Below are 26659 nucleotides of genomic sequence, written 5' to 3'. Positions count from 1 at the left end.
TAAGTCTGGCCCTAGAGGAACTGTTTGGCCTCACCTGGCTGGTCCATCAGACATGCTCTGGATATACCATACACCCAGAAGCTATTTCTGAGCCTGTGTTTAAAAGCATTATATTCCCACCACCTCCTTGAAATTATCCCTCACCCCAAATCATTATGGGCTCCTCCTCTCCTAAGTCATAACATTCTTTAGCTCAACTCCTTATGTGTTCATGGGTCATAAATAGTTGTGGGGTAGCTTGAATCAGTAAGCTGCTACCTATTTCTTGAATTATCTACCTTTTGAAGTGTTTTATTTTACTTTTGTACCAAGACTTAAGTATCCTGACAGCAGAAACCAAGTTAAGACATTTGTATATCTTAGCACAGAATGAAGAAGCAGTCTGTGATACCGAAGCTAGTTACAAAGGTTCTTTACTGGCTACCCGTCATCTCTTAAGAAGGTTGAGAGGGAGCAGAAGTGGACACAGAGTCTATTAGGCACCATCCCTTAGTAGTTCTCCGTGTTCTCCAGAATCCTGTTTATGAAGTCTGAGGTGGCATCTCCTGCAGCTACAAGCAAACAAGTTGACAGCAGCTTCTGATGGTAGACATGAGGGATTCCTGATCATGCAACAAACAGCAAACATGGGAGCACCAGAGGGCTCTTGGTTTTCCAAGACTGCCACTGGCACTGTTTCTTCATCTATACTTGCTTAAATCACCATCTGACCACCTTAAATCACAGCCAGGAGAATCCTGAGAGGTATGTGGCTGCAACACTCTTCCTTCCCTGCCCTGTGCCTGTTCCAGCCTGGATTCAGGCCCCATTTGGGATACTCCTGTGTCTCTTGGTCTTGACTCAGTGTGTGCTGTCTCCAGGTTTCCTAGTTCTGGTTCCTGATTGGGTCCAGGCAATAAGTCCTTTGCCATAAGCCATGAGTCCTGATTCCTAACTGGCAAGTCCATTGGTGTTTCTGGTTCTCGCCCCATAATGTTTTTAACTGATTTCCACAAGCAATTCTAGCCATGACACAGAGCATGGAAATAATCTAAAATCTCACTTAAAAATCTCCATCTTGGCGAAAGGAGATGCTGCTCCATCTTATATGTTTAAAGAACTGTAATAGATATAATCTGGACTTTGAGCCTTGAGTCTTGTAGTTTTCTCAGTGTTTGGCACTATGGATTTATTCACTCAATCCTTAAACAATGAACGATCAAATCATTGAACAATAGATGGTGAGGATAGGTGACAAAGTGGTGGCCCAAGAAGGGGGAAAATTAATCCAACCAGCAAAGGGCTAAATGATGTCTGGTCCAGGATATATATTGCTTATGGGTCCACTGAATCAATGTAAAGAAGTGTTCTCCTTCTCTGACCACAAATCATCACCATGGAAGTCTCAAAATCTGACTTATTTGTAGGAGAAAAATTGATGAGTCAAAGGGAAACCAGCTTAATACTTCTCCTACAAGAAATAAAAATCATTCCTTGGCTTAAGACAATACTGTACTCATTTGGCACTCAGATCAATTACCTTAACAACTTGTTTTCACATTCCTATAGAATAAAGACAAGTTGGCCTCTGTAAGTGGTTTTGCATTAGTAGAATATGTTCAGGAGAGAAGAATCACTAAATTCCTCTCTGAGAAAATCAAATGACAAAAAAAAGTTGTTCTGGTACATTTTATATATTTTACTGAGTTTATATTGTTTTTTGTTACTGTAACCATAGATTTGAGACTACAAAATCATCCTCAGTTGCTGGATGACACTACAAGATCATCTTGGAGCTAATTTTAAAACAGGTTTCCTTTAAATCTTCAAAACCAAGTTCTTCTGAAACTGGAACTGGAGTTAAATTTAGGTCAACATGAATTTCATAAAAGCAAAAACCCTTTAAAGTTTGCATTAAAAATTCACATGTGTAACTGAACAGCCTTGGTTGGGTGATGATAATAAATATTACAAAAAGCTAATTTCCCTTCTCTAGGCTTTCTTACAAGAAAGTTCTGTAGCTTCATCCCAGGCATATTGGAATATTTCATCTCTGCTTGGCAACACAAGCAGGATTGAGTACAATGATGCTCAGTCATCAATTGGTTGCATTCTGTCATAAATAATAATAAGCCACACTTCAGGTCAGTTCCTGTTAATGTCACTATGTCCTTGCCCAGGTTCCTGTGATTCATTTCTAGGGTCATACAATTCACTGTGTTTTATTCTTACTCTTTTGTTCTTTTTTGCAACTGTGTTGAAAACACTAGATACTGTTGTTATTTTAAGCTAAAATGGCTTCCCTATTTGTCTACACTATAAAGAAATTCTTTCAGTAGAACTATGTTGCAAATATCCTAGTAAGTCTGCATAAGCAAGACACAAGTAACACTGCCATTATTCATGGGGTCATGACACAGAACATTCTGTTCTTCATTATCTCTACAAGAAAGACATAGCAGGTCCCCATTGCTGTGCTCTCTTGTATCATCCACATGGTCTGAAGATCTCATTCTAACACCCACAAAGAATATGAATTCTTCTGTAAAGTGCAGTGGGAAGAAGGGGTGAAGCAGTGTAACAAGTACTAGGTGATAGCACTAACTTTGAAGTCAGACCCCTTTTGAGGATATATGATAGATGGGGAAATCAGTTTCTCTATTAAGACTCGTGTCAGGAATGGATGCAATAATTGGGCATCATGAGGCTTAACAGGAATAATAGATATAATGCTTTTCACACAGTATCTGGCATATGGTAAATAATTAAATGTTTCTAGTGTTCAGCACACAGGAGACAATCAATAAATATTGGTCGAATAAATGAATGAGTGGGCACATAAACAAATGAATGGACAATCAGCAAGATAAATACCTGTTTTATGTTCCCCATATACATTCCTCTCCTCTAAACCTAAACTTCTGCTTAAAGTGCAATACACTGTGCATCGTGGTATCCAGTAATGTTGGATAAAGTAGATTTGCTGGCATTTTCTCATAAGACACAGGGCAATGACTTGGGCCAATTCCACCTGCCCCCTGCTGGCAGAATTCCCAAGCCAGTCAGCAGGTATCAGGTCTGGAGATGCAGGACAATGCTGAACGCTCACCAGGGCATCATTATTGACCTAATCTAATTAAAATGAAAATAAGGTCAACGAGCCCTGCTTGCAGTGCGTTGGTGAGTGGCAAATATAGTTTTGAGCCTACCCTTCCTTCACCCACATTTAGAATTATTGTCGGGTCCTCTTGGTCTGCCTCTTAAACACAGGGGTTACTGATTTCAAGGCCTGAACTCCTGGTCTCCACCCTCTTTACATTTCTAAACCTCCTCAGCTCCTTGCTCTTCTGATCCCCCACTCAGAAATAGCTCACTGCTCTTAGTGGCATGTAGGTGAGGAAACTGAGGCATGAAATAAGGGAGGACTCCCTGAACCCCAAGATCAAAAGCTTTTCAGTACCCCCTCTGATGCATCTTTCCTCTCCAACCTTATCTTTCCCCAAATAAGAAGGTGACCAGAAAGGGGATGGCAGGCAGACATCCTCACTGGGTCTCTGACTGGTTACACAATCAAACAGGCCTCCAAGTTTTGCTTTACCTGCCAGAAAACCTCTACACCTGAAATACTGGTCTAAATTAAAGGCCCTGGCTTGTGGAATTCCATACTCTTTTGGTGGAAGGTTTCCTCAAACCATCCTATAGTGATCTTTTTGAGACAAAAGAAAGTTTTTCACTCACCTTTTTCCTTCCAACTACTGTTCAGCTTTGGGGACATATTTCAGTTCACTTTTAATATTCTGGATCTCTGACAGGTTGACTGCAGGTCCTGGAAGTTTCTTCGCTCCTGGAATTGGCTTCTTCTCCTCATCTGAGGTAGGAGGAGCACCCTAAAGAGAAAGGAAAGAGATTCAGCTCACTGAAAAAGAAGTTTGGTCACTCTGGGTCATAGACATGAAAAAAAATGAAAGCAAGAATAATACCAGAGTGTAATTCTAGCAGAGTGACTTTTTCTTATGCCATTAAGACACCCTCAGAGTTTCAAAAAGATGTCCTGAAGTTTTTAGAGGAATAGAGAATAAAGTTGGAAAAGGAGACCAAGCAATTTCCATGTGACTTAGAAAGCACTAGAGTACTGTTCAGTGTCTGATTACCAATAAAAATTACCAGTAGTTGTAAGGGTTCATGTTTCCAAGACAAGCATCTTACAGGATCAAATTCAATGTGGTACTATATGATCATCCTATGCCTGAACAGCAAAGATTTATAGAATGTTAGTGCACAGCTGGCTCTAACAATGACTTAGTCTAGGAGTTGTCAGATTTTTGTTTGGGGCCGCACTGGCAGCCAGCCTTTGTTCCAGTAACGTCTCTCAGAAGCATAAGCATAAACAAACTGAGAAGCATAAACAAACTGAAACTAATATAAGCAAAACCTCTTTGACTATGGGTGGGCTAAGATGGAGTGACAGAGGAGGCCGGCTCTTCCCTCCTACTTTGTAAAGTATTTTAAATTTCCTATCCCATTATGTTTTTATTTTGTTGCAACTTTTAGGCAGGACCACATTCTACACTTTTTGTGGCTCTTTCAACACTAAATACAGAAGTGAACACACATACTTATTGATTGTCCTTTAGCTGCTTAACCCTGAAAATATACCATAGTGAAAAATCTATGTCAGTATGTACGTACACCAAATACACATATTAACAGTGACTATAAGACAATAAAATCAGTTGCTGTCTGTGGCTCCTAGAACCCTAACTCATTACTACTGAAGAAAGTTGCTTGTTAGCTGTTTCCTCCAATTTACTACAGGTCAGGAGCATATTCTCTGCGGCTTTGGAAGGAAGGAGTTGGAGGAACATTTGATCACCCGTGGCAGCCAGGAGAACACGCCTCTCAGATCAGTTTTCTGTTGGGAGGGTAATTGAATGATGGCCACAACTGCTTTGTCCTGAAACCATGCTGAGGTCACTCTTCCCACGGCTGCTCTTGGCCAATGACTGAGTGCCACAGGATCCTAAGGCGGGCCCATTCCTGGGAGACTTGGACTCCTCTGGGAGGGACTTCAGCTCGAGAATTTTCCTTAGAGCAGCACTGCCTGAGGTGCTTCCGCCCAACCCTCTGCCCCACTCTTCTTCACCCACATCACTGTCTGATAACGACCCCCCCTCCATTTTCCTTACAAGTATTTTCCCCAATAAATGTTTTGCATGTCTAATCCCATCTTTGGGTCTGTTTCTTAGAGTGCCCAAACGAACACAGTCCTGATATGAGATTGGCAGACCTCCATCTGCTCTGCCAACAACTCAGTGAACCAATCCAGTTCCAGGGAAAAGGAATAAGAAACTGGGTGTTTGTTGCCAGCCTAACAAGGCAACCCTGTACCTTGGATATTAAAGCTGCTGCTGTGCCTCCATCTGGCTCCTAGGTCTAGCTCTCAAATTGTCTAGACCCTAATGGGAAACAAAGTATTCAACCTTCCCAAACTCTAACCAATTACTTGGTAGACATGTCCTTTATGGAAATGTTTTTAAATCACTTATTGGAGTGGAGGAGTAGAAATCTAAAATGTTAAGGTGCTGTTATTCTACCAAGGGCTCATGGTTTTTTTTTTCTAGAGTCATTTTCTTTTTTTTTTTTTTTAAGATTTTACTTATTTATCTTTAGAGGGGAAGGGAAGGAGAGAAGGAGAGAAATATCAATGTATGGTTGCCTCTCCTGTGTCCCCTGCTGGGAACTAGCCTGCAACCCAGGCATGTGCCCTGACTGGGAATCGAATCCCGATACTCCGGCTCGCAGGCCCGTGCTCAATTCACTGAGCTACACCAGCCAGGGCTAGAGTCATTTTCTTTGACTCTAGCACAATGCTGATGAACTAGCTAACATGTCAGCTCTACCAAAAGAAAAAGTAATTCAGTGTAGACTGTGGCTGTTGTAAATATATGGAAAATATTTCCCCCCTGGGTTAATGTAGAGCCACAGGATGGGCTTCCTTGCCAGGCATACACATTCATCTTTTATAAATGCAGGTTTAGAAGCAATAATTAAAGCTGCTAAGCCTCCACTTGGAGGACCAGGTATTCTAAAATGTTCTTGGCTAAGTTTTTGAAAAAATTTTTAAACAAGGCCCTGAAATATTTAGGTTTTTTAGTATCTGTAGCAGTGAAATGAAATATGTTTCCTCACTTATAAATGTTCCCATGGTTTTTAGGTGGGTAAATCCTAATAAAGAAGCATGAAGAAGAAAAATGTTTCCAATTCCTTCTGTTAAGTTCCCAGGTAAGTCACATTCACTGTCTTTGTAATATCAAAATGTGCTGTATTGACACATTTAATACCTAAAGCCAAAGTATGTAGTTATGTGTCTATGTGCAAAAGTTTATTATGTGAATATACATAGATATGGGATGATAATATTTAATACTGGTCACCTTCCTCTCAAGTTATTAAAACCAGTGCACTGTGACTTTTCTTTATCAAGGTAAGACTTTTAGCACTTGATTTGGTAAGGTGACATGTAATGAAAATTATAAGTAGATATTATGATATTACTCCAGGAAAGGCATTAGTGGTGGTGCATATTCTTAACTGAATCTTTTATCTTTCAAAAATAATGGCAATCTATGACTTTATTGTAAGAACTATAATAAATTAAGGTATAAACAAACAGGGTTCCAGTTGGCTCCATTTCACTTATAAGTACATTTTCCCCCTTTTTTGTAAGTAGATATTGAATTGAGAAGGGACAGAGACAATATTTGATTTAGATAAAAAGAGTTGGAGAGAAGGCTTATCTGCCCCAGACCATTTCCAGTTTCAGGAATGGCTGTTGTCAAGGGAGATATTCCCTTTGAGGGTGATGGAGTATTTATAAAATTTGGTACAATTCTGAACCATTTTCTAACTATCTGGACTTCAAGACCAGATGCCCTATTGGGTTTTCCCGTAAACTCTCCTGTATGGGGCAATGCAATCTGATGTGCTCCTACTGTTGTTTTCCCTATTCTACAGTTGAGGAAACTGAGGCACAGTGTCCACACAGCTAGTATGTGGTGAAACCAGAATCAAATACTATGTTTGCATCTTATAAAGAGACCAGATGGAGAGGGAAATAATTAACAGAAAATCCCAGCATGGTATTTTATGGATTAAAAGTGATGATATTTCACTCAAAAGAGAGATTTGGGAGGCACAGTAGGGCTTGTCAGTACCTTTCAAATCACTTCAAGCAAGCAAGTGCCTTTTCTTATGGAAAATACCAGCCATGCTTATTAGGATTTGGCTGTTTAGGTCTCTCTGTCGGATGCCAAACTGGCTAGGCCAAGCGGATGGAGGGTGCACCCCAGCTCTGTGAGCAGAGCAAAGGGCTCTCATTGACAATGGGAGGTTAGAGACCCAGCCAGCACTCACAGGCCTTGTCAGCCAGCCAAAGGTTCATCCTAGCTTCCTGCTGGGGTACATCCTTTTCATCACAGCTGACATGGTATCAGGGTTGAGATGGGGGGACTACTGGCTGTGATATAGGTAGCCTCTTTGTTCAGAGATGGTATGTTATGATCTCTCCTTTATCCAGTGATTATCATAATGCAAGGCTAGGCAATGAATCCCAAGTCTAAGAGGGCAAGCAATTCCAAATTTGCAAACTAGATAACAATAAAAAGTGTGCTATTTGGAATAACATAGTGTATGTTATTTGGAATTCAGATTCCATTTTCCCATTCAAACTATGCCCCCTCCCCAAAAAAAAGAAAAAGTGTCTGGGCCCTCAAGCAAACACACAAAATCCTACTAAACCCACCTTGTAGCCAAGCCAGGCCACCTAAGTTATCCCCTTACAGCGTTGTTTCCATGAGAAACTTATTCCACAACCCAGCCTGGAACTTGAGTCATTAGATTCCACTCTTCCCTAAGACCCTACAAGTCTTGAGAGATCATTTCTGCTCTCACATTAGGGAATACAACCCCTAATTCCACCCTCCTAACCCATGAGCCCCAGGAGAAAGGTGAAGCTCAGTTCATGAAATACTCCTGGGCCTTCTGTATATACCTCACTCTTCTCCATCCTGCGAAAAATATTGGTTGGCTACTTGTATATGTGGCTGGTCATAAAGTAGTTCACAAACCAGGTTATATCCATTTTTGGCTATTTTAGAATGTGCTTGAACTATCAGGCTGGGGACAAGGTAGGAGTGAGAGTGCAGTGCTTCCTCAAACCCCTAACTGGGACACAGGGAGGAGAAGGCCATCTGTACCACAGAGGGACACTGAAATGTAAGCCTCCAAAATGATTGTTACATCAGTCAATTTAGTGAGGAAAGAAGGTCAATCTCCCTTCCAAATGATTGCCATGGAAGCGACAGTCACAGCTTTAGAGGAAGCACAGGAGGAAAGTCCGATTACAGGTATAGGAAGACTTGAACTGCCTGCCCTTTTACCTCCCCATGCCTTTTTCTTACAACATGCAAAATAATAGGCCCAGGAGTCCTGCATGAAAATTGGATAAACAGATCAACTGAACAATTATTTATTAAATACTCGCTAGGCTGTGCCATGTGTCTCATATCACTGACTCTCTCCTCACAGTGACCCTTTGCGGAATGGAGGGGATTATAGTTTGTGGACATAGACTCAGAAATACTTGACCAGAATCCCAGAGCCAGAGCTCATGATCAGGAGTTAACTGGATGGCCAGGTTAGCAGTATCAGAGCTGGATATTTATCACACACCATAAAAAAAAAGATTAGGGTTGGGTCTTTTCAACCTGTATGCTCAAAATTTTGCTCATTAAAGGTGACTTAACTGCTGAAATTCCAGAACTCTGTGATATCACTCAAATATTTCATCTCGCCCTTCAGAAATCATCTTTCTATTGATGAGGCTGGGACCACTAACTCTGGACCATGTCAGGAATTATTTATGGAGGAAAAAAGGTTAGAGGAGGGATAACCAAAGTTTTATTCAAAAACTTTGAAATGATGATAGGTCTTCTTCTGAGACAATTACCAAAAATATCACTTACAAAAGGTAAAACCACCTTTTAAAAAAGATAAAACACAGTTTGCTATGTTGTATGGCTTTATTTAATTCCATGTTCCTTGTGCTAATGACATGCTCCAAAACCTTAATTATGAATCAGACCTTCCAGGTTTTATTAGAAAAGTCACAATTGGGGATGAAATATAAACATTTGAGGAAAGAACTTTTCTGCATTTATTGTATTCATTATTAATTTTAGCCTCCATTTTAGAAGACCAGGTATTTGTATTTGGAGGAAAGGTAAAAAGAATTAGAGGGAGGAAAAAATACAGAACTTCATAGACTCCCTTGCAAAGTCCTCCTTTGCAAGGAAATACTCAGAGATTGGAGCTTTTTGTTTAATCTACAAGTAATTTAATGTACGTTTTACCTGTGCTTCCACTGGGGTTCATTATTCATCCAATGCTGTACTAAATGCATCCTGTTTGGTTCAATAAAAGCTTTGGAGTTAAAACTTACCAAGCTAGAGGCTGTTGCGGATCTAAGAGGCTATGCTACACCATCCCCAATATGCATACCCCACAACCACACAGTCAAGCAACAAACTATATGTTAAACTCATCATCTTCAAATAACTGTGCCAGGCACTTACATTTGGCTGAAGGAAAGCAAGGGCAGTGTGCTTCAGGGCTGATTGAGCAAGACATCAAAGGAATGTATATAATGTGTGATGACCCCTTGACCCACAACCACTGGTGCCCTCCCTAGCCCTGGAGAGCTGGCCCTTGACATGCTTCTGTTTCACACTAGTCAGGATTTTGGAGGAGAAAGACAATGCTGAGCTCTACCAACTAAGTTCCCCTTACCTCCTCCGTTTCTGGGGTACATTCTTTTCTTCGGGGGGGTTGCCCAGCTCCTGGCCGAAAGGCTCCCATTGGGATATTGATATTTGCCTAAAAAGGAAAACAGGGAAGCTTTAGCTCAAGAAAAGTAAGAAGAAATCGTAATGATACTTTGAGGCAGTAATTGTTGTGAGGAAAACTGCATCTGAAAAGTACATCTTTAAAGCTTTTTACCTCAAGAAAATTGCTGTAATGACTACAAAAATAAGCAAAGGAAAATTTGACTTCCATTTATTACACATTTCTGGTACTCATCCTTAGGTCTGTGCAGTGATTTTACAATTCTCTACTCGATGAAAGAATTTGAAGAGCGTTTGTTCTGACTGTTGCCCTCCTGTGGTGCTTAATATTATTCTCTCTGTGGGGCGAGGAAGGAACACATAATGATAGGAAAGAAGGAAATAGCATCCACAGAAACCATCCTACACCTGAGCCCTCCTTCAGGTTCCTTCAGCTTTACCATGGGAGGGGAGCGATCACACCTCCTGAACTGCCTCCTCCTTTCCATGTCCTAGGGCTTGCAGCCCTTCCTTAAGTCTCTATAATTCACAGCTTTCTTCCATCTTCCCAACACACCACTGTGTAAAAAGAGTACTGGAAAGTCAAGCTTATCGGCATCACAGTTCACAGATTTTTGTCCTTCATTAAAATAACATATTAATCTCCATTTGCCTTAAAAATACCTCCCAGTAAACATGAACTGTGCTAAATATTAAATTTTGCAAGGAATACACTGACACAGTCATTTGAACTTGGGGAAGAGAATATGTAGATTTGAATTTTGTCCCTATTTCATTTGATTTTAAAAGGCAAGAAGGTTTCATACAGACCAAAAACATCTTCAAGCAGGGGCATCACTCATAACAAAAAAGCATGAAAACTTTTGTTAAGGTAGAACATTTTTGCCACTTAACAGGAACCATTTGGTGCCCTATGAGTAATTGGATATGTGTGTTTGAAAAGTTGAAATTGCACCTTGATGTTATACATGAAAATGATGCCTGAACAAAGAGAGTAAAATATTTTATTTTATGACACAGTTTGGATCATGTTGGTGCTACACCAAGCAAAATTATAAGGAGGTGTGGTAAGGTCCATTTTGAACTGCCTGATATGAGCTCTGTTGCTAGAGGAATGTTTAACTCAAAACTCAGGAAGTATCCAGTGTCCATGTCCAGGCAGCATGCTGTTGGGTCCATTCTGCTCCTGAGAACAGGAAGTGACTTTTTCCACCTAGGGGCTTTAAAACTCCTTTCCTTGCTAGAATAATGCTGATCTCACAGGAAGGAAACAGATCCAAAGTGTTTGTGTTGGCTAAGAAGAGAGGTACATCACCATTCCGAGGGCCTAGAAGCCAAAAAGTATTTTTGATCAGTAAGTACGATACATGCTAAAACATAAGGGCAGCACAATTTGGAGGGAAGGATTTTGGAAAACCTAAGGCTGATCCTTCTATGCTATTCCTCTGCTTAATGGAAATATCAGGTGTCCCAGAATGGAAGGAGGAGGAAGCATAAGATAAGGGGAAATATGTCTTATACGGTGGAGGATATGGTAGCATACTTCATGAATTCCAGGATGCATCTCTTTTAATATCTCTGAAATCGCAATGTGTCTTTACAGCAAAGGTATCTTAAAATTTTAATCAGCATGTTTTATTTCTTAGCAGGACATAAAATAACAGTATTTTATAACTGACTATCTATCACAGATTGGATGAAATATCATTAGGGTCCTGAAATAAGATCTAAACACTGCAAATAAGATCCACAGAACCTGATCTCTATTGAACCAATAACTATTTCCATTACTATAGACAATTTGGATGAAAGAGAGGAAAAGTCAACGTAGGGACTATCCGGGAGAAAGTTAACTGGTTAGATCACTGCTACATTGACCCATTTATTGAGTTTCTACAGAGGGCATCTCCCCAGCGATGAGTTCAAATTAACAGTATTTGTGAAATATTTGATTGTTAAACCAATGCATTTAATCAAGTGTGTATCTCTATAGTAAGTTGCAGTTTTCAGTAAAGGAATATGTGAAAGTCCTCCAGGATAATGTAACAGACATGCTATGAGAATACCACCTTTTTTGCTCAGAGATTGATTTTAGCCATGGATGTAGCCTCTTCATGGTACATGGGCTGCTTTTAGTAGTGAAAAGAGCCCAATGCTAGGAATTTCTACAGATGATCTGTACTTGAGAAAGTGCCAACTGCTCTGGCTTTCATCTTCCTCATTTCTAATATAAATGTTAGGCTTCACCAATGATTTTCAAGCCTTTAGCCATGAAACCTTTCCTTCAAGTAAAGTATTGTGAGAACATTTAAAATGCAAACTAGGTTCAGGTGAAGCTGCTCTGGATGAGGTGGTAGGGGACCCAGAAGCCCATCTGCTTCCCCCAAGCCCTGGGCCATGAGCAGTTTCTTGGAACTTGGGGAGCCAATCTGACAACTATTGAAAGAGATTATCCCTAAGTGGATGAGTATTAACATATACTTAAAATATTTGCTCTGCCTATTGTTAAAATGTCTGTAATTTGTATTAAACTACTTTAGCATAGCCAGTGTGGTATTTTATATATGTGCAGTTTGGTTTAAACGGTAATTCTTGGGGTATCTATTGCTATAATTAGGAGTTCATCTCCCTGTGGTGGTTAGGTGGCAAAATATCACTAAGACAGCATTCCCAGGATTGCTACTTCAAGTGCTTCTGTTAACCATATCTCCACCAACCCCTGAGGCCTTGATGGTTGAAGAAATGTAAAAAAACAAGTGAAATAATGGAATAGGCATTAGAAATGATGTTTATGCATGAAATAAGAGTAGGTTAAGATATGGAAATTGGCTAAAATGTTTTAGAGAAACCCAGCTGAACAGAGTGTAAGAATTCGTCGCCTGTAGCTTGCATCTTTTAGAGACAGAGCTCCAGAAGTGATCCTGAAATAGGCCTGCCTCGAGCCATTGATAATGAGGATTTCCAGCGGGCTGCTGCCAACTAAGGGCAACAGAATCCCCCCCTGCCTCACGTGAACCTTCTATGCAAGGTGGCAGTCATATGGACTACTTCAGGGGACAAGAGCTGAAGCTCAGAAGCTTCATGAAGCTCAGAAACAGACTATAAATGGTTTTATGCTTGCTTGCTTGCTTGCTTGCTTGCTAATGAATGCGTGTTTAACAAATGTCTATGTGTGGCAGAGTTGGGTTGGAAACTAGCTTTCAGCATTATGCTGAGTGAAATAAGCCAGGTGTTGAAGGACAAATACCATATGATCTCACCTCTAACAGGAAGCTAAACAACAAAGCAAACAAGCAAGCAAAATATAACCAAAGACACTGAAATAGAGAACAGGCTGACAGTGACCAGAGGGGAGAGGGGAGGGAATTTCAGGGGAAATAAGGGAGGGAATAGAGGAACCTATATAAAGGATACATGGACAACAACTGAGAAGGGTGGAAATGGGAGGGAGGGGGGAGGACGGGGGGTGGGATGGGATGGGAGTAATAGACAGAAAACTGTACTTGAAAAATTATTAAATAAAAAAATTGAAAAAAAAAGAAACTAGCTTTCATCTTAACCAGGTGGTGAGGTTCTGAGACAGTACTACACCTCGCATGCCCATCTACCACAAACTACCTAATTCACCCCCAGACCCCAGTATTTAGCCTAGTCGTCACAACACCTACATCCTAACAACAAAGCTCTGAGATTTGGGCTATCATCTTCACTTTACTGATGAAGAAGAAACTGAGTCTCAAAGAGATTAGATGAGCTTCTGGAGGTCACACAAACAGTTTGAGGGAAAGCCAGGCTTCCAAAACAAAGATGCCTGACCTTGTAGATAGAACTTTCACTCTATCATACCCTTCTCTGAAGAGCTCTTTTCACTTAACCAAAGCTCTAGCCACTCTAAAAATCTCTAAACTTGCTCTAAAATTGCAGACTTACACTTTGAGAATGGCCTGGGGCACACAAATGGATAATTCCAGAATACGTGTCAATGAAAAGCCACGTTGAAAAATGAGCCATTAACTCACTGACTTGATGCTTTTTCACCTTTAAGGCATCACTTAAGAAAACAAGAAACTACATAAGTTTTGACAGCAAATATTGACAGGATCCAAAGCAGCCTAAGAACATGTCGAGCATCCAATCATTAACGTACATCTGAAGGGAGTGTCAGAGGAGTGCTTATAAATGGTTAGAGATGATGCATTAATATAATTGTAGGGTGGTGATATTTGAGGGACAAATTATAGACTAAATTAGACCCATAAGAATAATTCCTTTAACTTCAATTTGATAGAAATACATAGACTTGTAATTCTCTGTTTTTATTGCATCTTCCCGACAATTGAGTCATATTCTCATCTCCTTCACTGACTTGCTCTGTTTGAATGCAAATAAAATACCTCTCAATGATTCAATTTTCCCACCTGCAAATTAGCTATGGTGTTTGCTACTCAAAATTAGTTTTGGATATGAGCTACTTTTTATGAAAAATAAGCAAACACAGAAAAATTCTAACATTGATGACCTGGAGTTGATAGAAGGTTAGACTTCCTTCTCTATATAGACTCCGTATAAATGTAAACAAAGCAGTCTTCTGTTTTTATTGTTTCTCTGTTTTGTAATGCACCTCTTTGCATTTCTTTTTCCTCCTTGAGGTTTATTCATCTCAGATATTTTTTAATATGCCCCTAACACAGCAGACACAATGCATTGCTTTCCCAAACTCTGCATAATTTGTTACATCCTCGAAGTTGGGAATGGAAAAAATCTACTAGATATCTTTTGCCAGAACAGGATACAGTTCCCTGATAATAGACCTATCTGATGTGAAACGAACACTACACTTGATCTCACCAGGTGAAGAAAAGCAGAAAGAATTCCCTGTAAGTTAATTCCACTACTCCCTTAATTATTTGTATTGTTCTGCTTGGCTCCAGGCTCCAAGCCCAAGGATTCTGGAAACAACAATATTCCCTCCACAGCCACTCCTGTGTAACTTACAATGGAACGACATCTTCTTTCCAGAGTGAGTTGGATTCTGATAGCTCCCAGCCACAAGGTACTGACAATCCCAACCCACTTTTCTTTCCATGGCCATTGTTCTCATATCTCTCCACCCTGTCTCTGCTTTTAGTGCTAAGGCTTTGGAGTTTCCTCCCTTTGCACATTTGTTTCATATGACCGCCCCCAGCTTATTCTATCTTTAGTTTTCAAATGTCCGCAGCTCCTGCCAGAATTTATAACCTCCCCTTTGCCATTCACCTGTGAGTGGGCAGAGACAACCATATAGGGCTACATTTTGTAGTATTTCTTTCTGTGCTTTCCTAGTCTTACAGTCCTAGTTCTTCTCTGAATGGAGCAGGATATGGCCTTTTGAGATTTCTAGCATCTTTCACAGAAGACTTGCAGAAAGAGGTGTGTTTCCTCAATAACCAATTAGAAAATGAGATTCTTATTTGATATATTAGACTAAACTAAGAGAGATATACATACACCAACTAAAATATAGTCCAACCTATTTTAAAATAAAATTCTACATAGGTAGAATAGAATATATAACTTTTTTGTCTTTAGAGATCCTTGAAATGTGGAATGGACCCAGAATACACAAAACTTTCTGATTTAACTTGAGAAACTACCACTCAGACACTGTTATTCATATTTCATACTGAGAGGTTTTCTTTCTTTTTTTCTCTGTTCTCAACACTTTTTATTCTCTTCAATAATTTCCTGAATGACTCAACTATAGTCTTGTCATCCAGGGAAAAGCAGACTTCAAGAATGTAGCGTACAGCTATTAAGATAATGTGAACAACTGGTTGAAGACAAGTTATATTTCTGATGTATGTGTGAATGTCAGCCTAAAAAAAATGGCATCTTTTAGCCAGCATATGACTGCTTATCTCGTGTCACCAATATGAAGTCCTGGTTAGAACAGCAAAGATTACCAACTGGAATTAGTACTGAACCACTAGAATAAGACTGCTACATGCAAGTTCTGGCTACACTTGAAAGAATCCAGCATTAGAAATTATAAACAATGCATTATAGTAATTTACCTAAGAAAGAAACAATAGATGCATGTTCAAAGAAAAGGCCTTAACTCTACATTAAAACAAGTGGCAAAGGGAAGTTTATTTTTTATGTTTTAAGTTTAAATAAAATATTAAAAGAAGGTATGTATCATTATTATCATTTTTAGTTTAATCAATGTATTGGATTAGCTGACCAACCATGGGTGGTGATAGTCTGTTTCTTTGTACTAAGGATTGTCATACCCCTGGAATCTTTCTAAAAGTGGAAACCCTAGACTGGAAACACTTAGAGTCCCTACACTGTTATTTTTTGAGGGGGGAAGGTGAAGCTGTTTTATTCTTCCATGAAGATTTTATGCCCTGGGCAATGGAGAGTAGGAGAACAATGATAATGGGCAGGGAAGGGAAAGAAGTACTAAAAGGTGGGACATCAAGCTATTCTGTTCCACACCTGGATTGAGTAACAATGGAAAACTCCCATGGTAAGAAGCTGCACACTCACTAATGACGCAGGACTCATATAATCACTGCTTCAAAATGCATGATAAAGGAGTTAGGATTAGTTTTACAAACAGCTTGATTAAGTCAGTTAAGCAGAGAGGTGGGAATTCCATGGCTATCATGATTGGTACTTCGAGACTGTGTTTGCCACTGAGTCACTTTGTACTTCTCATTCCTAGCCAACTTACATTTAAGATGACTTTAATCAGTGTAGGCTATTAGCCTCTTTGCTGAAATGCTGTCAATTTCTGAATGTCAGTTTAGCTCTTTAAAAGAAAGGACTCAACATCCATAAAATGGTAATTGTCTCTTAAGTACCCTTAGTATTTATGACTATCCTATCCTTACTATCTGTGCCAAGGCAGGGATGGTAAATAAGGAGGCTAAACAGTGTTGTAGGATAGATCCAAATGTGGGCTTTGGGATCACACAACTTGAGTTTATGTTGTCCTGACTGTCCTACGTACAAGTTGTGTGACCCTGGGTGAGGTTTTTTTGATTGGTTGATTGGTTCGTGGGTGGGGTTTGTGTATGTGTGTGTGTGTGTGTGTGTGTCTCTAAATCTTTTATTAGAATCCATAGAAATCCCATTTGCACTGTGCCAAGTACATAGTAAACCCTGAAGAAATTGTTACTATTATTATCATTCTAATAATAAATCTAGGAAGTTATTCTCATGAAGTCCATAGACTATTTAAAAGCTGGAGAGAGGCTTAGAGGTCATGCAGATCACAAGGACCGGGGGAGTGAAGTCACAGAGCAGAGCTAAGAGTAGGACTCTTTTCCATTTAACCAAAAAGCTCTCAGACCTCCTGGGAGAGAACAAATAATAATCAGCTTACTCTGACCAGTGGTATAGAGAAAGGACCAGTGACAACAAAGAGAATGTTGGCTCTGGGTGGGCTAAGGCTCTGGGGAGGTCCATGGTGATTTTCAAATAACATGTATTCAGGAGGAAGGGGAAAGACAGATAGGTGCTGCCAGTGGCCAGTGTCACTTGGTCTCATTAGAGAAACACCAAGCAGATCGTTGATGGCATTAGATTTCCCAGCAGCTCTAGCTTTCCTCACCACCTGTCATGTCAAATTCATCTGAAGGAATCAGACCCACTATGCCTAGTGTGCTGACGTTACCTTGGTTGCAGCTCTATTCCCAACAACAGTGGAGTTTAACAGCCCAGAGAGTACAGAACCAGGGTCAACAAACTACAGCTTATGGATCAAATCCAGCCTGCCACCTGTTTCTGTAAATAAAATTTCACTGGCACACAGCCACAGTCATTCACTTATGTATTGCCTATGACCATTTTTGTGCTATATCCACAGAGTTGAGTAGTTGGAACAGAGACCCAATGTGTTTTGCAAATACCAAAATATTTACTTTCTGGTACTTTACAGAAAAGATTTGCCCATATTTGGTATAGATTCTTAGCTTCTTTGAGCTTCTTTGGAGACAAGGCACTCTCCAGGCTATGAAAAGATCAACTGACCTCTTATGAATATATTTATGTCCCTGGCATAAATCAGATTTCATTAATACAACAGAAAAGAAATGTAGAATTACATAGACTGTCCTTACAATCTAAAGACTATCTCTTCCTCAGCATGGATGCAAAAGACAACTGTCCACCTCCTCTAAGGATGGGCCTAGTTCTGGCCTCCCTCTTATTCTGGAGCTTGGAGGAGATGGAACAAGTTGAAGAGAAAGCAGCACCATTCCATGCTTTACTTGGATAGTTACAAAAGACATCTCTTAAGGAATCTGTGTACTATAAACCAGACACTTGTCATACATTATTTTATTTATTCATTATAACAATCTTATTAAGTAGTATGATTGTCCCCATTTTGCAGAAGGGTAAACTAAGGGTGAACTAAGATCACAGAGTGAGTGAGTGGTCAGGCAAAGATTTGTAACCATTTGGCTCCCTGTTCTCTGAGCACATAGGTGCAGTAAGTAATTTAGCTGTATAAAGGTCTATTGGAAGTATGGTTGACAGTGGCTAAGGTTTATTCAATCCAGACAAAACAGATGTCTAAGCATTATTTCCAGAAGTTTGCACTGCAAAATACTAACCTGCAAGCACTCATGAAAAATGTTCAATGTATTTAGAAAACATTGCACACATTAATACCTTCTTGGGAATCTACAAAGACATTAGCAAGTTGTGCACTCCAAGAAATTCCACAGTAAAGATCTTATTCAACTTTGCTCAACGTAATGTTTCCTAAACACTTCATCATAGAACCCTTTAAGTAACCACATCCCATAAAACTAGTATTCCAAAAGATACACTTCGGGAACTGTTGCACTAGATGATGATGATGACAATGGCAACGATGATGATTGATAATAACGACTAATAGTTATTAAGCAGTTACAATAAGACAGGCACCTGCCTAAGCATTTATATGTATTAATTCATTTAACCCTGACAGCAAACATATGAGATTGGTATTGTTATTAATTCCACACTTGACAGATGAGGAAACCGAGGCACAAAGAGGATAACCAACTTGCCCAAAGTCACACAGCTAGTGAGTCCTAGAGGCTATGAGCTCCTCAAACACAGGGATCAATGCATCTTTGCATAGCCTCCACTTAGCATGGTGCCTGGCACAAAATATACAGCCAGGAAATGATAGTTGTACTGAATTGGAGATAAGAGACTAATAAAAAGGAAAAAGCAACTGTATTGTGTTGAATAGAATGTTTAAAATCTTTAAGTAGTATTTACAGAACCAGGGCACTCCTCATCCATTGGGGTTTCTAGTTGTGCCAGACAAGACAATACCATAGATAATGTTCCTACTATAAACCATTTATATAGTATAACCATTTTCACATTTTATTTAATGGACCCTACTTTAGGTTAATGCAAAGATAAAAGGAAAATATCAGATAGGGAAGATCCTATTTAACCACAAAAAATAATATTTCATTTGAAGGTACATTAGATTAGGTTTCTGTGTGGAATAAAATATATTGAAAGAGGCAATATCACATCCATAAGGAAGCACGGTATTGTTTTTGTTGGTGGAGTGGATAGATTTTCTAAATGCAGTATAATAACAGCTATTGAGAACAGTCAATAGCAACGTTTTGAATATTACAGACCTAAAAATATATCAAGGTCAAAGTTAATAGATAAAACACTGGTGAATTTTCACTGTAGATTTGAGGGAAGTACTAAGGAAGAAAAATAACACACTTTAGCTTTAACAGGAAGAGAAGCAAAGGCAGCCTGAGGTTACTATGTTTTTGTGTCCTGCAAAATAAAAAGGAAATGTATGCTTAGCATCTTGGGAGCTTCAAATTCAGTGATTAAATTGTATTACTTCTCATCACTTTAACAGAGCGCATTCCTCAATAACGGCTAACACTTAAGAAGGCTTACTATGCTATTGTAAGTATCTTGTATGAGTAGCCCTAGGTGGTGTGTACTATTATCCCCATTTTACAGATGTAAAAATGGAGGCAGAGAGGTATAGTAGATAAAGTGATCCAAATGTCAGGGTAGGTCCCAGACTCACTAGATGGACACCAGAGGGCCAAACGTGGTCATGTGAAGTTGAATCCTTGCCAGTAGGTCCTTCCTTGGCAGTTTGTTCTGTGACACATGTCTAGAGGTTGTTATAGACCCTGCCACTTAAGAAGCCCATCCATTTAAGGCTATGCATTAGTAACCACAGATAAAGATCTGTCCCTTCCCTCACCTCTAACACTGATGTATGCTAGGATTTCTAACCCCACAACTTGGCCATACACACACCCTGCCAGAACACCATCACTTGCCCATGAGTACATTTATGCCGTGATGGTGCATCAGACCCAATATATTCAGGAACCACCACATGCTCTGCAGTATTCAGAAAAGTCCAGGGGGAAAAATTGTCTAAAAGTTCCTTTAGAGAAAGCACAAACAGCTCCATGCTGATGGAAAGGAAAAATGGAATTTTACACTTAAGTGTGTGGCCAGCATCCCAGTGTGGGGGCCACTGGAGAGTTAAAAGCAGAGCCCTTAAGAGAAGTAACAAATTGGTAAGAACAAATATTGAAAGTTAGCTTTATAATTATATTTGCATTCCCAAATGTCTGCTTCCCTCTCCCCTTTTTGCGAGTGATACATAATTCACTTTAAGGAACCAAAGCATTTGTTTGCTGGGAGGGCTTGATGAGACACAATAGCATATGTACTTTAAAAGATGAATACCCAAGCCTTGGGAAGAACACTTGACAAGAAAAGGGTATTATTTACAGAAAGGCGTATTTTAAACAGATGGCTCAACAAACTCAATTGGATATGAAAATGGAAATTGTATTTCTTAATTCATACCAATGAGCATATCAAAACTCTAGACATAAGAAGTATATACATTACATTTTTAGATCATTTAATTTTCATTCATAAGCTGTCAATATCTTACAATTCAGCACAATTAAATAAAAGTAGCTTCTCCCTTCTCAGTTGTACCTTACTAGCCTTATATCCTTTCTTAATTGCACCTTCGGTGAGTCTTTCTTTTCTTCTTGACGGTTAGGATTGAACAACTGCGAAAAGTCTGATTTATTAAGCAAACAGGCTAGAAGTCACAGGGCTGATGTTAAAACACAAATATGCCTACTCACCTGGATGGCTCTGACATTGGAAACTGGCTGTTTCGACATATTCATGCAGTCTTACCCCTAAAAAAACAAGTAAGAAACTGTTAGAGGTGGCGGCATTCAGATTCTCGGTCTTGATAAATTAGAACTTAAGTCATGATTCAACTGGGCAGTCACCCCTTTCACTGGCCATATATTCTTTCAGTCTCAGTTTCCTAAGTTACTTAGAGACTCTCCTTCCTAAAGCCTCAGGGAGAGGGAACACGAGAGCCCCGGATAAATCATTCAGGAGCAGAAATGCTGAGACGCCTCGCCCCTGATGCTAATGATAGGCCATCAGAAACTTGAAAGGCGCTATCATCTCCTTCCCTGCCCTCCTGCCCCCCTGCCAAGAGCAGCAAAGCAAAGAGGCTGTGGGAATAAAACACCTTTGTTTGGGGCCTCGGAAGCTTTCCGCTTGAAACTGAACTTTTGATCTGAATTAGTTGTTGCCAGGGCTGCACGTCAGTCAATTGAGAGCGCCTCCTCTGCCTCTCCGTTGAACATCCAAAAAGAAATGGCCAGTACTTCATTCTTCCTACTGTGATGCTCTCTGCTTGCTGTGCACATGTATGTCCTGCCCAGTGATCTGAGCAACACTGTGAGGAAGTAGGCTGCATCTCCCCCTGTGTGTCCAAAGCCCAGGCTCTGTAAACCAGGCAGCTGGAAAGCCTCACCTCCTTTTCTTTTAACAAAACAATCCCAGAAGGCAAACAGGACTTACATAGCCATGTCAGATCCTCAAGACGTGGTAGTAGTGCTTCCTTCCCAAAGGAGTTTGGCTTTCTTTCAGCTATGCAACCTGACTCAGAACATGGTGACTATAGTTTACAGGGATCAGGGGGGCAGGGGACAGCTCAACTGTGTATCAGTGGTGTTATCACTTGGTCTATTAAATGTTGAAAAAAACGAGTGAAAAAGTTAAAAAGTCAGTGAATTAAAAATATGCTGCTTTTTAAGCCAAATCTGTAAAATGGGCTGACTGATTTTGCTCCACTGATTGGTGTAAGGGTATGTGCTAAGTGGGGAGGGGGGGAATGAACCCAGAAAGTGGTGTTGCCATTGGCCACAAGTCCCGTGTAATTTGGATTAAGTCACTCAAAATCTCTGGGCCCATTTCCACTTTCTAAAAATTTACCTGCTTCACAAGTTGTGAAAAGAATCAAAATGACATAATGTTCCCCCAAATGCCTTGTAAACTATAAACCATGATACAAATATTTATTGTTTTATGGCCATTGCCCATACCTAGTGACTTCTTAGGACTACTGTATACTGATCTACAACTTTAAGCAAAGAGTAAGAATTGATGTAATAATGCCCCTCAATACTTTAGAGAGAAAGATCTGACAATTCTGTAAAGAGTTACTTTTTCTGAGATCTTCAAAGTCTTAAGCTTTATTCTAGAAGTTAAGTAATTACATATTTTTCAATCTACAATTATTATATGCAACTATATAGTCTTTAGAGACACATATATGAGAACAGTGAGGTTTTTTTTTAAGTTTTACCTGAGTATTTTGGTAATATAGAGAATATAGCCTCCATGCATAAGGGTCTAGGTAGAATTGTTTTCAAGATGGTTAAAAAATTAAACAGCAACAAATTAAACAATCAAGAATGAATTTTGTTTTATAACATATTTCAAATAGGTTGCTGTCTTTCCTGCAGCGTCAGAGAGTCAATGAAGGATTTTTAATTTGTGGATCTAGGACATGCACCTCAAAGTCAAATGGAAAAGCTGGGTAGTTTAATTTTTAATGTTTCTATTCCTCAAAAGTTATTAGAAGTCATGCAAAGCAATAATTTGCACAGACATTAAATATCACAGCATATAGTATATTTTATGCTTGTGCAACTGAAATATCACTTATATCACTAATATCACTTTGGAACTTAAAAAAAATTCTTGTGCATCAATTTGAAACGTGAGAATTGGGAATTTCTTTATGTTATTACAATAGCATTGATATGTTAAAAAACAGGTAATGCATAACTGTGCTATTTATAATGCATTGATTTTTTTAAAATTAGGCTGATTTTGTGTTTTCCACTGAACTGCATTGCTTTGTATTTTGTGGACCTCTAAGCTTAAGAGGTGGGTATTCCTTGGGCCGTATCTTTTGTATAGCTTTGGTATAATCTCATTTGTTTGTGAATTTCTTCTTAACATATATATCAATCTGCAATAGAGACAACTCTGAAAAGTTGGTCAGATCCCAGCTCTCATTCCTAGCAAACAGGCTAGATAACATTTGTGTAAATCAGTTCTGCAGCCGTTCCTGCTGTCCTCATTATTTGCAGAGAAATCAGGGCAAAGCACACTGATGAATAAAAATAGACAGTGTTCCCTGGCTGTTTCCCTGGCCCTGCGCTCACCTCCGTTAGGGATGCAGAGTGTACAATGCATCTCCCTTCTTTATCTGCGTGCTTCGTCCTGGGACCAAAAATGAAAGCTATGCCTCAGATGCACAACTCCACTCACACCGGGGCCACTGCTTTTCATACAAAGAGGTACTCTTTACAGCACTCTCTTACTGTGTCTCCTGGTTCTGGCTAAAATTTGGAAACATAGAAAGTTTGACGAAGTGTGTATTGACTTTTAGAGAGCCTATACTATAGTGAAAATGCTTGCTAGTTTAGCACAGTTGAGTTTTCCCGGCAGTTCTGCAAGTCACTGAGCACCTTTAATGGTCTATATGCTGACTCATGTACAGTGTCTCTGCTGGCTTTTCATTGGACAGGACCAAATATCAAACATCTAAATAAGACTTTCATTTACTAAAATTTGTCAACATTAATATCACTAATTTAATAAAAGTGGACTCAGAGGAAAGTCAATCAATATTTGCAGAGAGGGGCTTTATTTGTTCTCTTGAAAGGTCAATTAAATGGCTAAAGTGAAATCTCAAAGGGAATTATTTTCTATCATGCAGCTAAAAATAATGCTGAGAAGGGTGTAGAAAGATGGTCAGCTGTCTAAAGTAACTCCTTATTCACTTTGCCTGAAATGTGCCAAGAAAGAAGAGGCACTCAGCTTTCCCACATTTCAGAACCTGGTGCCCACAAAGAGACAGGAATGTTGTCCTCTGCCCTGCTGGGTACAAAGAACACTAGGACAAAAGTGGGACTTTTGAAAAGACAGGTCTAGAGTATTAATTGGTCTATATATACGTTGATAGAACTTTGTCACCGAGGCCAAGTCAGGCACTTAAGGAGAGGAGAAAAGCATTTTAAATTTGAACTGTAAATTTGAACAACTCTGGCAATAATTTGCATTTAGGTAAACCAAAGAGCTAGCATTATAGTTTTTCTCTGCCTCAAATTCTCCTGATAATTTCTAGGTTTACAGCCTGAATCAATCTGTGGCTGACCAACTATAACCCGGCCATAAGAATCAAAATGACATAATATTCAGAGTCACAGTCATCATACCTGGACCATGGAAATTTTCTCACTGTCACTATCAATACAAACTACTTTTAGTTCAATATTCTTTCAAACACACACACACCGTTTATAAAACAGAAGCAGCAATATCACCCATAAACTGTGAATTTACAAGAAAGCTACACCCACTGGTTACAAGCCTACAAAGTTATTTAAGTAGTCACTACCAGTTAGGTATCAAGGAAATTTCCTTCAAAAAGCCCAGTCATCCCAGCTGAGTCCTGCTTACCTGCTTTGTGTATTTGTTTACCACCCAAGAAAAGTCCCAGGCAGTCTGGTGCAAGAATACAGGTTCCTTAGAAGGTGAAAGGGATGCCTGGTGTCCTCTGAGCTGCGATCTCAATTCTGATGCTTTGCATGTGGCTGAAATAGCTCAAGTGTTCGGTGCCTCACCCGGGATTGAGAGCTGCTCCCGGCTGTGGGCTGGAGGGGAACTCAGTTTAAGGCTAAGTGTTAAAGAGAATTCCTGTCATAGCTCACAGTTGTTCTTCCTAAATATAGAGTTTGATACAAGCCATACGCTGGCTGCCTCCAAAAGGCTTGACCGTGCTGAAAGCAGGGCTCAAATGTCAGCCGGAAGGTGGCTGTGGAATCTTACTGCCCTCCTAATCTTCCAGAAGATGCTGGCTGCATTTTCTCACGTATTCTGAAAGGGCACAGTGAAGTTTGAAAACTAGGAAAAGTTTCTATCTTTAGCTTTATTACCTGGAGGCCAGAAGATGAGGAGTGTTCAATAAGAATAAGAGAGGAACAGCATGGCACCCAGCTTCTCGGCAGGGGCACATCCATCAAACAGTCTTTGAGTCCTAGCTTGGTCACTCAGGACCTGTTAAAGTTTTTTCATAATCAACACTCAATAAATAGTCACCAAATGATGACAATTATAATATTATGTTGAACTATAAAACATCACCCTGTTTGTAGGTCAATAATGGTCACAGATCAAGTAATTCATGTTGTTCCAGGGCCCAGAGTCCTTGCTCTCTCTGCTTTACCACTTCTACTGGTGGCAATGACTTTGACCTCGGAGCACAGAAGAGAGAAGAAAAAAACAAAACAAAGAGGAAATATTGATTTTAACTCAAACAAAGGCCAGGACCAGGTATGAAGCAAAACATTTTTATACAGCCCTGGCTGGTGTAGCTCAGTGGACTGAGCACAGGCCTGTGAACCAAAGGATCACGGTTCAATTCCCAGTCAGGACATATGCCTGGGTCGCAGGCCAGTTCCCAGCAGGGGATGCATGAGAGGCAACCATACATTGATATTTCTCTCCCTCTCTCCTTCCCTTCCCCTCTAAATATACATAAATAAAAATTTTTAAATATATTTTATTGATTATGCCATTACAGTTGTCCTATTCCCCCCCTTCAGTCCTCTCCAACCCTGCACACCCCTCCCCCACCATTACCCCCCTTTAGTTTATGTCTATGTGTCACAAGTTCTTTAGATTCTATATTTCCCCTACTATTCTTGCCCTGCCCCCTGTCTATTTTCTACCCACTGTCTATGCTACTTATTCTCTGTACCTTCTCCCCCCTTCTCCTCCTCCCACTCCCCTGTTGCTAACCCTCCATGTGTTCTTCATTTCTATGGTTCCATTCCTGATCTAGCTGTCCTCTTAGTTTACTTTTGTTTTAGGTGTGGTTGTTAATGACTGTGAGTTTGCTGTCCTTTCACTGTTCCTATTTTTATCTTCTTTTTCTTAGATAAGTCCCTTTAATATTTCATATAATAAGGGCTTGGTGATGATGAACTCCTTGAATTTGACCTTATCTGAGAAGCACTTTATCTGCCCTTCCATTCTAAATGAAAGCCTTGCTGGACAGAGCAATCTTGGATGTAGGTCTCTGGATTTCATGACTTGGAATACTCCTTTCCAGCCCCTTCTTGCCTGTAAGGTCGCTTTTGAGAAATCAGCTGACAGTCTGATGGGAACTCCTTTGTGGGTGACTGTCCCCTTATCTCTTGCTGCTTCTAGGATTCTCTCCTTCATTTTCATCTTGGCTAATGTAATTATGATGTGCCTTGGTGTGTTCCTTCCTGGGTCCAACTTCTTTGGGACTCTCTGAGCTTCCTGGATTTCCTGGTAGTCTATTGCCTTTGCCAGATTGGGGAAGTTCTCCTTTATTATTTGTTGAAATGTTTTCCACC

General features: G+C 39.8%; 1 protein-coding gene across 2 annotated transcripts in view; it reads right to left on the bottom strand.

Annotated features, from left to right (window-relative positions):
• Positions 1-24962, bottom strand: part of SMPX (small muscle protein X-linked) — a 48631-nt gene extending 23669 nt beyond the window's left edge. The window contains exons 1-4 of one of the 2 annotated variants that reach the window (XM_037046236.1): positions 24735-24962; positions 21041-21097; positions 9826-9912; positions 3718-3866 (exon numbers count right to left, since the gene is read on the bottom strand). In XM_037046236.1, coding sequence (XP_036902131.1) covers positions 3732-3866; positions 9826-9912; positions 21041-21085 — 267 coding nt within the window. In that variant the 5' untranslated portion in view covers positions 21086-21097; positions 24735-24962 and the 3' untranslated portion in view covers positions 3718-3731. The remainder of the gene's footprint in view (positions 1-3717; positions 3867-9825; positions 9913-21040; positions 21098-24734) is intronic. The other variant, XM_037046235.1, reaches the window with a different exon arrangement.
• Between the last annotated feature and the right edge of the window lie 1697 nt (positions 24963-26659).

This window comes from Sturnira hondurensis, unplaced genomic scaffold (assembly GCF_014824575.4).
Source record: "Sturnira hondurensis isolate 20B ecotype Veracruz unplaced genomic scaffold, ASM1482457v3 Scaffold0005220, whole genome shotgun sequence".
Taxonomy (NCBI): Eukaryota; Metazoa; Chordata; class Mammalia; order Chiroptera; family Phyllostomidae; genus Sturnira; species Sturnira hondurensis.
Note: the sequence above shows the minus strand (reverse complement) of the source record. Positions and strands in the feature narration are given on the sequence as shown.